This window comes from Salvelinus alpinus, chromosome 9, assembly GCF_045679555.1.
Source record: "Salvelinus alpinus chromosome 9, SLU_Salpinus.1, whole genome shotgun sequence".
In the NCBI taxonomy this organism is placed as follows: Eukaryota; Metazoa; Chordata; class Actinopteri; order Salmoniformes; family Salmonidae; genus Salvelinus; species Salvelinus alpinus.
Genome location: NC_092094.1, coordinates 76,912,464 through 76,926,672, shown reverse-complemented (window position 1 = coordinate 76,926,672; position 14,209 = coordinate 76,912,464). Strand labels below are relative to the sequence as shown.

Genomic DNA, 14,209 nt, shown 5'->3' with positions numbered 1-14,209 from the left:
GAAGCAAGTGTAAAATGTGTGATTATTACCATCACTGGCTCATTGCATTACCACTTAGTACACCATGTCCAGCTGTTGAGCAGATAGATCTGCAGTGAGAATCAGCTTTGGTTATTTATACCACTTGACATTGAAAATGTGGGCCAATCTGAAGACCACACGTCAGGGGCGGATTGCCCATCTGGCAATTCTGGCAAATTCCAGATGAGCTGGTCTAAATTGACATACACGAAAACATATTTTTTTTAATATAAAAGTAAATAAATGACAAGGTGACATAGCCGGCAGCCCATGGGCCTGTTATCATCATGGATCGTAAAAATGGAAAGGGTGCCTATTCATGGGTTGCATATTTCGTTGCAGTATTGTTTTGAACATTCGTTTTGGACTGATGCCCGACATAGCATTCTACTCAATGCATCATCAATGAACACTGACGAAGATTTCATCAGAAATACTTTACAGTGGCTTGGAAATACAATGGCATTCAAAAGGAGGCAAATAATTAGTAGAAAAACATTTTGATGTCACCAGAATGACTTTAGGTGCAGTATATCATTTGCTAGCTAGCTAGCTAAGATTGATGGGAGGCCACCAGATTTTAGATAGCTAACGTTAACATATTTTTTACAAACTTTGCTAGTTAATGACAACATTGCCATCTGTCTAAAGTAAATTTGACAACATGATAATGCTGGCAAAGTTGTTTCCTGCTAAATATTTGACTACTTTAGAAATGGCATATTTCCAGACACTATAGTGTAATTTAGACTAAACAGTAGCTAGTTAGCCTCTGTCCGATATGACTGGGCTTATCACCACTTTAGGACACCACTATGGCGCCACCGATAGTGGGCGGTTTGAGAACGTTCATAACAATGGCATGACGCGACCAAGTGACAGAGGTGCGACCTATGAATAAACAGAAAAAGCACATTCTACATTGTCACCTCACACAAAACGTTCTATTTTTGGATGGCTAAAACCATGATTTGGTCAAACAGTAAAGCATTATTCTCATGATTTCTGTAATGAAAGTGTGTGTCCTGCCCCTGTGCCTGTTTCGTGGGACTTGCTGCTATAATGAGCGAGCCACTCTCCTCTCCCGCGCTCGAGAGATAAGTGTGTTCTGATCATATAACATTTCAGGCTTCGTTCCCTTGTCCCTAGTGAAGAGAGGAGTGCCTCAGCTATCTGTAGGTATAATAACTGATTTCTTAATATTCAGCGCAATAGCAACTATTTTACAACCAAGATATTTGATAAGGCTTTGAGATATGGAGCGGCGCGCACACGAAATGGCCCTCACAGGCCACTGTGAGGGCATAGGCCTATAGGTCTCATGGGTAGTAGCCTACAACTGCAATGTTTTTTAAAGACATTACATTTACTGTTGGATAAATACATGGCTACTAGCAGTGAGTAGTATATTTAGAGTAAGTGATCTAGTTAATGTGTAACCCCAAATTAATAAGCCTATGATATTAGTTAGTGCACATTTTATTTCACCTTTATTTAACCAGGTAGGCAAGTTGAGAACAAGTTCTCATTTACAACTGCGACCTGGCCAAGATAAAGCAAAGTGTCACGCCCTGACCGTAGAGAGCTTTTATGTCTCTATTTTGGTTTGGTCAGGGTGTGATTTGGGTGGGCATTCTATGTTCATTTTCTATGTTTTGTATTTCTTTGTGTTTGGCCGGGTGTGGTCCTCAATCAGAGGCAGCTGTCTATCGTTGTCTCTGATTGAGAATCATACTTAGGCAGCTTTTTCCCACCTGTGTTTTGTGGGTAGTTGTTTTCTGTTTAGTGTTTTGCACCTGACAGGATTGTTTTGGTTTCGGGAATTCACTTTGTTATTTTTGTTTAGTGTTCAGTTTAAATAAAAAGTCATGAACACTTACCACGCTGCGCTTTGGTCCAATTCCTCTTCATCCGACGACGACACCCGTTACACAAAGCAGTTCGACACATATAACATGACCTGGAGCCAGTGGGTTTGGTGACGAATATGTAGTGAGGGCCAGCCAACGAGAGCATACAGGTCACAGTGGTGGGTAGTATATGGGACTTTGGTGACAAAACGGATGGCACTGTGAAAGACTACATCCAGTTTGCTGAGTAGAGTGTTGGAGGCTATTTTGTAAATGACATTGCCGAAGTCAAGGATCGGTAGGATAGTCAGTTTTACGAGGGTATGTTTGGCAGCATGAGTGAAGGAGGCTTTGTTGCGAAATAGGTAGCCGACAGACAGAGAGAACAAAAGAAGCACAGAGTGACAGCAGAGAAGATGCTGAGACAGATAGACAGCACAACAGGGAGTTAAACAAAATGGCTAGAGCAGAGGCCCAGTTATAGTGATGAGTTGTATCTCCAGTGTGTTGTTACAAATTTGTATTGGTTTTAAACATGAGCTGGTTAAACAAGAGGAGGACCATGTCTCGCCAGTCACTGGTACAGGAATGGTTGAGAAACGTTGTACTGTCCTGCCAAAGTTATGGGTCAGCATGACTGCATGTGTCTAAGTCAGGGTCAGGGTGTAGGGTCCCTCCAGTCTGCTTTCCGCCCCCTCAAAAGTTGTCAATGACCTCCTCACCTCTGCTGGTGCCCTCAACATTCTGATTCTCCTCGACCTGAGTGCCGCATTTGACACAGTGAGCGATCAGATCCTCCTCATCAGGCTTGAGGGTCTAGGTATTGAGGGATCTGTACTGTCCTGGCTACAATCATACCTCACAAACCGGACCCACTACATCTCCCTCAATGGCCACACCTCAGATTCAGCTGCAGTTACACAGGGTGTCCCCCAGGGCTCTGTGTTAAATCCCTTACTCTTCATCATCTACATCAGCCCCCTCGGTCAGATCTTCCGTCACTTCAACCTTGACTTCCACTGCTATGGCGATGACACCCAGTTCTACAACAGCACCAAATCCCTCCTCAACCCACCTCTGACACACATTGAATCCTGCCTCTCTACAATAAAAACATGGATGCAACAAAACTTACTCAAGCTTAACAGTGATAAAACAAAACTCCTCCTCATAGGCACCAAATCCAACCTCACCAAAACTGGCAACCTCACCATTGACACCACTGTCTCTTCCTCTCCCCACACACGCAACCTTGGTGTCATCCTGGACTCCACCCTCTCCTTTGACCACCACACAAGACAGACTGTCAAATCCTCATTCTTCCACCTCTGCAACATTGCCAAAGTCAGGTCCTCTCTCTCCCATCCTCTCCCATCCTGCCGCTGAAACCCTCATATATGCATTCATCTCTTCCCGTCTTATTGACCACTGCAACTCAGTACTCTGCAGCCCGACTCCTCACCCACGCTAAGTCCTGGCAGCACATCACCCCTTCCTTTGTGAACTCCACTGGCTCTCTGTCTCCCAACGCATTGATTACAAGACCCTCCTTCTGACCTACAAAGCCCTTCACAATCTTGCACCCCTCTTACCTTTTTTCTCCCCTACCAACCCACGCGTGCACTCTGTTCCACCACAGCAGGCCACCTTGTCATCCCCAGGACGAAGCTCCAGAGCTTCGGCGACATGGCCTTCTCCAGGGTTCCTCCTAGGCTCCAGGAACTTCCTCCCTGTGTGACTCTGAGTCCATCCCCATCTTTCAGTCCTTTCTAAAGCCAACCCCATCTCTTTGACAAGGCCTACCCTTAAGCCCCCCCCCCCTCCCACACACACACATACAAGCAAAGAAATACACTACAAAGACACTCCCCTCTCCACCATACTGAGCATATGAGTTGGCAGCGTGCGCATTGATGTGGGCTGGTGTGGATAAAATGCCTGGGCCGAATTCTTGTCCTAGCCAGCCCATGCCACACAGGGAAAATAAATGGGCTCCAGGAGCAGCAAGTCTGTGACAACCTGATAAAACGTTATAGCGTGCAAGCTCCTTGGGGATCCGCTGTCTCTATATTAGAAAACACACTCTCTCTGCCTGACTATTGCTGCCTTGTTCAACCTATATTAGAGTGGCCTCCATACTGAACCAATATGTTTCTGCATAATGCAGAGGAGTGGACAGTCTCATGTCTGCTGTAACCTCTGAATTATATTTGTCTAATTATGTAAGAAATGGCTGTTGAATATTATTGTCTAGAATTGATCATTCAAATGAATTGTAGGTAGTTTTTTTGTCCAGTGGAGAGATTTGCCATGATATTTCACGCACATTCTGTGTTACAGCCTGAAACAATTATCTTGAAATAGGATTTCTGTGTAGGCGACTATAACAAGCATGTATCATGTCAAAGCCCACTGTTTCCTGCCTGTGGCATTCTCACCTTTAGCTGCATGCTCAAACAGACACATAGAGGGTCTGAAACTCATAGGCCATAATATGATTTATTTTAGAAAAATATACTATCAGTAGCATTACCATTATATAGCCTATATCATTATCACTTGATGGTGATTGTGTAGGGTTTTAGTAGCATAATGGGTAATGGAGTTGTGAACACTGCTGATGCTGGCTATTGTTCAGTCAGTCAGTCATGGATCTGTAGCAGGATGAGATCATGCTTTCTGTGTACTGAGGTCTAACAGTGATGTGAATAGAGTCTGACAAGCATCTCTGCTGCTCAAGCAGAGGCTGGTGATGTGCAATAGGGGGATTGTTTGCTCTGAGTGATGATAATCACTTAATGGGGGGTTGGTCATAAATGTGTTTAAATGTGTCATCAGTGAGATGCATTATTATTATTATGATTTTTATTTTTTATTATTGTAGCTTTTTTATGGCTTCGGGCTGGTATGACGATAGGATGTTATTTTGTCCTTTATTAATGGTTGATCATCATAGGATCATCGTCATTGTATGCTGTTTTCATTCCTAGCCATCCTCCTGTGCCTCGCTCCGCGCTGAATCAAACACTTCTATAGCCAAACCGGGACTTACGGTGACATGATTGTAAGGCCAATTCACCAACCTCAAGTGCGTCCCGCTATTTTGAGTAAAATGTCAAAGCGACGGGGGCTGTAGCGTAATTTCTGCACAGCGCATTGTTGTGAATGAGTGACAGGGTGACGTCAGCCCTCGAATGTCAACAATGTAGCTCCTGGGAGAAGGCGTTTCATAAGCGATACAAACAGCAGAGGAGGCTGCACGCTGTCTTTCAAAGGAACAAAAACCGTAACATTCACCGAATAGCAATTGTAATAGTGTAAGCACACTTTTACACGTTATAAAACAAAATATTGATGACTATTGAAAAACACGCGGTTTCAGCAGTTTGGAGGGGGTGCTGCTGAAGTCACCATGTGGAACCATTCTAATTTGTAAGAGACCAACGGAGCGCTGACGTGCAAGAAAACGGGAAAGTTATGGTGAGCTTATTACTGCTTATTACCTATAACTAATTACATTATGGCTTTGGTTTAAAGTGCGTTCCTTTCCCCGATTGCATTGTTCAATTTGCAGTGATTGTTTTATACTGATGTTGCCGCGCATTGCATTACATTTCCCATAAGTTCTTTGTTGACATCAAATCATATGCATACGTAAATGCATAGAGACGCGTGTATTTTTTATTTTTTTTACTTTGTTAATCAGCATAGCCAACGAATATCCTTCATTTGGCTGTACCTTGAAGTGCTCGTCCCATTGTGCAGAGCCGTGACAGTGCGCTTTGTTGTGGGGGGCATGTTTTCGAACGGTCAAAGCGCAGAGGCTGGGTGGTCGCTGCATGGTCAACATGACTCGAGCTTCCATAACGATGAGGGCACTGTCATTTTGCGGAAAGGGGGGGCAGAGAGGGACAAAGGATCACATCTCGTAGCTCCTATTCCCGCCCTTGGCCGCGCTAGAAGGACATTTTATTAATGTTTTTCAACGAATTAGTGACTTTCAATCATGCAATATAGATTTTTACTCACAAAAAACGGGAAATAAATTGCACATTGACAATTTTTGTTTCACGGCTAGATGTCACTCTGCTCCCCACGTGTTAGGCTACAAACACCAATTACAGATGACAATACATCTTATCATATGTAGATGAATGTCTGAAATTATTATTTTTAAATGATCAATGATTGAATGTCCTAATCTTATTTTTTTGGATTCATTGCATTGATTGATTAATTTGATTTAATATAACGGATTTTGTTTCAGTGCCATGCATGAATATCGTCTACCCCTCCTGGCCATCTAATACTATTGTAATCTTTCAATCTGGAATGTGGTGTCACTCGCACTCCCTGACCTGTTACTTGAGCAGTCTTTGAACAGCTGCCTCTTTGTTTTAATCTAATCATACTAAGGTCACTTGCTTTCCCTTATCTTTCCTTGTTTATGGTCTCACATGACGGGGAAAGGCGGATTTGGGTGCAACAGCAACTCAGACACTTGAGAGTGGAACATTTTTAGCACAGCATCTGATTCCGAGGAAGCGGATTTGCATCATTGTTTTGAAATGAATGGATAGAGTGAGGGAGAGGGGAAAAGGAGGAGGTGGGACTTGGACGACCCTGAGTTGTTGTCAGTCTGCCAGAGCCAGTCAATGAACACATTCAACCATGCATGGGGAAGCTAGCTATATGCACACAACCACGCACCAGGATCATGCCCTAAATTGAATAGAACGTGGCATGTGAGAGATGACTTGTGAACAGTGGCGTGTATTCATGGATGCCAAGTGAAGCCAGGTTTCCCCCCAAAATTGACCAATAAAATAATGTATCTTTCGTCTCTCTGTGTTTCATAATGTTTCATCAATTCGCAAGCGGCTGAATGTATCTCACCGGAGAAAGCATTCGAGCGAGCGAAACAGCGCCCCTCGGTCTTTGTATGTGTTTCAGCCCATCATTTCGTATTATTCTGTACATAAATCTGAGACACTACATTTAGTATGATATGTTACGTTTTGTATGGTATGTATTAATTAGTGGATTTCCATAACTCATTTCGTATGATAAATTACAATTAGTATTATATGTTACGAATTTGCGAATGTACAATATGTTACACATTTGCAAAACGTATGATATGTAACGATTTTTGCTAAATGTATGATATGTTACGAATTCTAGCTAGGTGGCCCGCTAACGTTAGCTATGGGTCAGGGTTAAGTTTAGGATTTAGGTTAAAGGGTTAATAAGGTTAGCTAAAATACTAAGTAGTTGCAAAGTAGCACGTAGTTGAAAAGCTGCTAATTAGCTGATGTTGTCCGTGATGAGTTTCGAACTTGCAACTTTTGGGTTGCTAGATGTTCGCGTTATACACCCAACCGTGTGGTGCTGTAATAGTGGTGCCAGCTCCTGCTTTCTTTGCGACTTGCAGTAACTCCATGGTTCTAAATCAATAGTTGTTTAGTAGTCCGAAAATGTCGAAAACATTAACTTGCTTGACCATGCTGTAGGTCATTTAACTGTTTGTTACATGCAATATGCTTTGTGGACTTCACAGAGGTTGCTCTATAGTTTTGTGATGAAACAAATGTGTGGTTTAATTTATTCTGCCACTGTGTCTTCTTATTGTCTCGGCCTCAGGCCTATATATCACGGTGTCAAAGGCATATGAACTAACAGGTTATAGAGCAAACAACGCAATTATCACACCACATAGGTTGTAATATGGCTTTTTTGGGGGGCTTTTTTTCTGTGATTTTACCCGTGCATTGCTACTGCTTGTGAAACTGAAATATTCAGCATAGCTGCTACAGCATTTTATGAATGCATCAAAAACAAGTCTGAACCTAACCTAACCTTCTTTTTTACCTCACCTTTTTAAAACAACATTCTCAGTAATTGAACCATATAACCACAAATACTACTGTAAAATGTAATGTTGTTAAAATAGCAGTTATGATAGTCGAGGAGGATATAATCGTGTCAAGTGTGCAGTGGTGATGTGTGGGTATAATAACTGAGGAAGCCAAGCCAGGAAAAATTCCATAATACAACCTATGTTGTGATAATTGCGTTGTTTGCTCTATGACCCATTTGTTCATACACCACTGGGATATACAATAAGCCAGAGACAACAAAAAGACAACAGTAAATTGAGGCGGAGTAAATTCAACAGCACATACATTTCTTTCATCACAAAACCGGAGAGCAACATCTGTCCGGTGATGTCCATAAGGCAAATATTGCGTGTAACAAACATGACATACATCATGGTCAAGCAAACGTTTCCGACAGTTTACTAAACGACTACTGATTTAGAACCACAGAGTTACCTCAAGTCAGCAAAAAGTAAACTGGAGCACTGCCTCCGCTATTCCAGCACCATTTCAACTTAAAAATGTAAGCATCATTAAATCAACTAGGCCTAATACAGTGAAAACAAAGTTAAAGATAGCAATAAACGATTTAGTGCAATCAATGTTGCTAAATAACATGTGGCTGTCCATGGTAGCCTAACTCCTCACATGAGCAACAATGAACAAGCTAAGTTAGCTTTCTAATTAAAGGTGCAATATGCAGAAATCGATCCGCCATTTCCTGGTTGCTAAAATTCAAAGAGTTCACTTAATTTCAGTTGATGTGACTGGACGACGACATTATCAACATACAGCTGGCTGGTTATACGCTGTATCGGCAGGATGGAACAGTGGAGTCTGGTAAGACAAGGGGTGGCGGACTATGCATATATGGAAACAACAGCTGGTGCACGATATCTAAGGAAGTCTCAAGGTTTTGCTCGCCTTAGGTAGAGTATCTCATGATAAGCTGTAGACCACACTATCTACCTAGAGAGTTTTCATCTGTATTTTTTGTAGCTGTCTACATACCACCACAGACCGATGCTGGCACTAAGACCGCACTCAATGAGCTGTATTCCGCCATAAGCAAACAGGAAAACGCTCATCCAGAGGCGGCGCTCCTAGTGGCCGGGGAATTTAATGCAGTGAAACTTTAAATCTGTTTTACCAAATTTCTATCAGAATTCCCAACCACCTTTATTCCACAAACAGAGACGCGTACAAAGCTCTCCCTCGCCCCCAATTTGGCAAATCTGACCATAATTCTATCCTCCTGATTCCTGCTTACAAGAAAAAATGAAAGCAGGAAGCACCAGTGACTCGGTCAATAAAAAGTGGTCAGATGAAGCAGATGCTAAGCTACATGACTGTTTTACTAGCACAGACTGGAATATGTTCCGGGATTCTTCCTATGGCATTGAGGAGTACACCACATCAGTCATCGGCTTCATCAATAAGTGCATCGATGACGTCGTCCCCACAGTGACCGTTATTACATACCCCAAACAGAAGCCATGGATTACAGGAAACATCCGCCCTGAGCTAAAGGCTAGAGCTGCCACTTTCAAGGAGCGGGACTCTAACCCGGAAGCTTATAGGAAATCCCGCTATGCCCTCCGACGAACCATCAAACAGGCAAAGCTTCAATACAGGACTAAGATTGAATCGTACTACACTGGCTCCGACGTTTGTCGGATGTGGCAGGGCTTGCAAACCATTACAGACTACAAAGGGAAGCACAGCCGAGAGCTGCCTAGTGTCACGAGCCTACCAGACGAGCTAAACTACTTCTATGCTCGCTTCGAGGCAAATAACACTGAAACAAACGTGAGAGCACCAACTGTTCCGGACGACTGTGTGATCACGCTCTCCGCAGCAGATGTGAGTAAGACCTTTAAACAGGTCAACATTCACAAGGCCGCAGGGCCAGACGGATTACCAGGACGTGTACTGTGAGCATGCGCTGACCAACTGGCAAGTGTCTTCACTGACATTTTCAACCTCTCCCTGTCCGAGTCTGTAATACTAACATGTTTTAAGCAGACCACCATATTCCCTGTGCCCAAGAACACTAGGGTAACCTGCCTAAATAACTACCGACCCGTAGCACTCACATCTGTAGCCGTGAAGTGCTTTGAAAGACTGGTCATGGCACACATCAACACCATCATCGCAGAAACCCGAGACCCACTCCAATTTGCATACCGCCCTAACAGATCCACAGATGATGCAATCTCTATTGCACTCAACACTGCCCTTTCCCACCTGGACAAAAGGAACACCCCTATGTGAGAATGCTATTCTTTGCTCAAAGCTCATCAATAAGCTAAGGACCCTCGGGCTAAACACCTCCATCTGCAACTGGATCCTGGACTTCCTGACGGGCCGCCCCCAGGTGGTAAGGGTAAGTAGCAGCACATCCGCCACGCTGATCCTCAACACAGGGGCCCCTCAGGGGTGTGTGCTCAGTCCCCTCCTGTACTCCCTGTTCACTCATGACTGCACGGCCAGGCATGACTGCAACACCATCATTAAGTTTGCCGATGACACAACAGTGGTAGGCCTGATCACCGACAACGACGAGACAGCCTACAGGGAGGAGGTCAGAGACCTGGCCGTGTGGTGCCAGGACAACAACCTCTCTCTCAACGTGATAAAGACAAAGGAGATGATTGTGGACTACAGGAAAAGGAGGACCGAGCATGCCCCCATTCTCATCAACGGGGCTGTAGTGGAGCAGGTTGAGAGCTTCAAGTTCCTTGGTGTCCACATCACCAACAAACTAACATGGTCCAAGCACACCAAGACAGTCATGAAGAGGGCACGACAAAACCTATTCCCCCTCAGGAGACTGAAAAGAGTTGGCATGGGTCCTCAGATCCTCAAAAAGTTCTACAGCTGCACCATCAAAAGCATCCTGAAAGGTTGCATCACTGCCTGGTATGGCAACTGCTCGGCCTCCGACCGCAAGGCACTACAGAGGGTAGTGCGTACAGCCCAGTACATCACTGGGGCCAAGCTTCCTGCCATCCAGGATCTCTATACCAGGCGGTGTCAGAGGAAGGCCCTAAAAATTGTCAAAGACTCCAGCCACCCTAGTCATAGACTGTTCTCTCTGCTACCGCACGGCAAGCGGTATCGGAGTGCCAAGTCTAGGTCCAAGAGGCTTCTAAACAGCTTCTACCCCCAAGCCATAAGACTCCTGAACATCTAATCAAATGGCTACCCAGACTATTTGCATCCCCCCTCTTTTACGCCGCTGCTACTCTCTGTTAGTATCTATGCATAGTCACTTTAATAACACTACCTACATGTACATATTACCTCAATTACCTTGACTAACCGGTGCCCCCGCACATTGACTCTGTACCGGTACCACCTGTATATAGTCTCGCTATTGTTATTTTACTGCTGCTACTTGTAACTTTTATTTCTTATTCTTATTCGTATTTTTTAAACTGCATTGTTGGTTAGTGGCTTGTAAGTTAGCATTTCACTGTAAGGTCTAAACCTGTTGTATTCAGCGCATGTGACTAATAAAATTTGATTTGATTTGAAACACGCAATGTGTAGAGAATCATTGTAATCTAAACTGCTGTGAAATATATTTTCAATAACCAAAAATATTGTATTTTCAGCTGGTTGAAGCTGGTGTACAAAACCAAAAGTAAAAGACGCAAAAACTAAACTTAAGAACGGGAAGCATAGAAATAGCGCACATAGACAACATCTATCGCTTCTTAGAATTGCTTTCAATGACAGATCTGTAACTCACATTTCTATGTGAATTTGGATTTGCATCCTGTGACAGACATACATGTGGTTGGGAGGAGAGTGAAACACACTTCCTGTGCTGTGTATGTACGGAGGCGTATTGCCACTTTCACTCGCTTAAATAACAGGATTCGCTTGTGGTAACTTCTCACTGCCATGCCATATCAGCAACACATCCAAGATATATGGACATGCACTGTACAGAAAAGTAAAATCAGTAGCGTTTTGACAGTCACATTTATAGTGGAAATTGTAGATTGTGTCTAAATTAAGATTAAAAATGCACTATGCAGAAATCGCTCCGCCATTTCCTGGTTGCTAAAATTCTAATAGTTCCCCTAATTTCAGTTTATGTGACAAAACAAGCAGGTGCAGTGTAGAAAATCATTGTATCATCTAAACTGCTGTGAAATATCTTTTCCATCACCAAAAATATTGTATTTTCAGCTGTTTGAAGCTGATGTACCAAACCGAGAGTTAAAGACGCAAAAACAAAACTTAAAAACGGGAAGCATAGAAATAACGCGCATAGAACAGATATACCGCTTCTTAGACTTGCTTTCAATGAGAATGACAGATCTGTAAATCACATTTCAATGTGAATTTGGTTGGGTCGCCCCAAAAATTGCATATTGCAGATTTAAGATTAAGATCACTTTATTTGTCTTAATTGTATCAAGGTCAAACAGAAATTTGACTTCCGCTTTGGGGTGGCAGATAGCCTAGTGGTTAGAGCGTTGGGCCAGTAACTGAAAGGTTTCTAAGATTGAATCCCCGAGCTGACAAGGTCAAAATCTGTTGTTCTACCCCCGAACAAGGCAGTTAAACCATTGGAAATAAGAATTTGTTCTTAACTGACTTACCTAGTTAAATAAAGGTTAAAAAAAACAAATATCCCAGCCTCTCAGAAAGATACACATGGAACAGGGTGCCACTATACTATGGGGCCCATGGAGTAGTTGTTTTCGGGGGGTTAAGTGCCTTGCTCAAGTCCACAACAGCAGGCGATGGTATCTAAGATTTGATACCAGCAACCCTCCGGTTGCCAGCTCACTTCCTGCCAGATTTTTCTTGTCAGACCTGGCATTTGAACTGGCAACCTTCCGGTTGCCTCTCAAACCACTATGCTATCTGCCGGCTGCCGACCCGTATTTTGTCACATCGTAATAAGAATAAATAGGACTAGCTGAACTGAATGCAGGTCTATTTTCATCTTAGATTCGTCATGTGAGGACATTGCCAGAGGGTGTTTTGTGTGTGTTTGTCCACCTTTGTGTCTGTATACGCCTGTGTGTCTGTGTCCGCTTCTGTGTGTGTGTCTGCTGCGTCTTTGTGTGTGCGTGTGTGTGCCTGTCATATTCCACTCATAGTCATTGTTTCCCTTAGGATGTATTTCAGCAGCGGTGGCAAATAGAGTGTGTGTGGGGGGGGGGGGGGGGGGTGTTAATCACTTAATCAGTAAAAACACTATAACTAATTGAGAGGTCTACCATTACTTGTTACTTTTGTGAATTTTCATTATCCTCTCCTCATGAGGGAGAGAAATTAGAAAATATCTTAAAGATATGTGGGTTTTTGGTAACGGAATTTCAAGGTACAAGGCAATGTTTCTTAAACTTATAGAAGGCAGAAACATTTCTCCTAAACTAAATATAAGTGTTGATATTAGTTGGAAGGGGTCTTTACTTCAACATTATTCTGTTTTGATGTATTTCTAACACCCTTTAAGACTTTTTCTGGTAGATGTTTTCTAAGACTCTTTTCCTTCTGTTTGACCAGAATCAAAGCCTTTGATTATTTCTAATTTATAGGATGGAAAATTGTTGAAAGATGTATACAGTATATGCCTTAATTTTCAAAAATATTGACTCTTAGCTTGCATTTGACAGCCAATTGGACATGCTCCTATGTTCTTCACATGTTGGTGCACATTGGCCCTTTTACATGGAAATAGACAATTACATTATGTATGGTGAAGCACTGTGAGGCATTTCTCGGTGCTGTCACACAGAGGGAGAACGTCTGTATGATAGACAGACAGTGGTACCAATGCATTGGATTCAACTCCACTGGAGAAAGACATAGTACAGAATCTACCGTTACCCATGCGGAATCTATCCATATGAGACATCACCTCGTATGTTATTCTTCCACACACTGTCTGGCAGGCAGTATTGAAGCACAGCCCCCTAGTATGTACAGAGTACAGATAGTGCTGTGAGGTACATGTATAATTTACAGTGTAGAGCGTAGTGAAAGTCAAGTGCGGGTATGACTGAGTGTATCAGGATTCCCGTCTCTCTGAGAGGTTTGCTGAGGTGCAGGAAAAGCAGTCAGAGCGACGCCTCACCACCTCCTCTCCTCTCCCCATTATCACTCCCATCAATCCATCCAAGGTGATAAGGACAGACTGTCTCTGGGGACGCCCGAGTGCCAGAGCGCTCCAGGGCAGACAGACCAAACCGTGGAGAGAGGCTGTAGATGAATATCCCTCTCTTTCTATCTATCTATCACTTTCATTGTCTTTTTCTTTCTGTATTCTCTTTAGCTTTCCCTCCTTTATGTACCTTTATTATGCTTTATATCTCTGTCTCTCTCTCTTTCTCCCTCTCTTTCTCTCTCTTTCTCCCCCATTAACAAATTGTCTGTGAATGCAGTAGAGGGTTTAATGGTGCTCAAGCAGCGGTGTCTGTCATGTGATTA

The 14,209-nt window shown here is 43.1% G+C and overlaps 1 protein-coding gene across 1 annotated transcript in view; it reads left to right on the top strand.

Moving 5' to 3' along the window:
* Nucleotides 1-5,033: 5,033 nt before the first annotated feature.
* LOC139530647 (transcription regulator protein BACH2-like) overlaps nt 5,034-14,209 on the top strand; it is a 44,913-nt gene continuing 35,737 nt past the window's right edge. Inside the window, exon 1 of the mRNA XM_071327234.1 lies at nt 5,034-5,351. Within this exon, the coding sequence (XP_071183335.1) occupies nt 5,349-5,351 (3 nt within the window). The 5' untranslated portion in view covers nt 5,034-5,348. The remainder of the gene's footprint in view (nt 5,352-14,209) is intronic.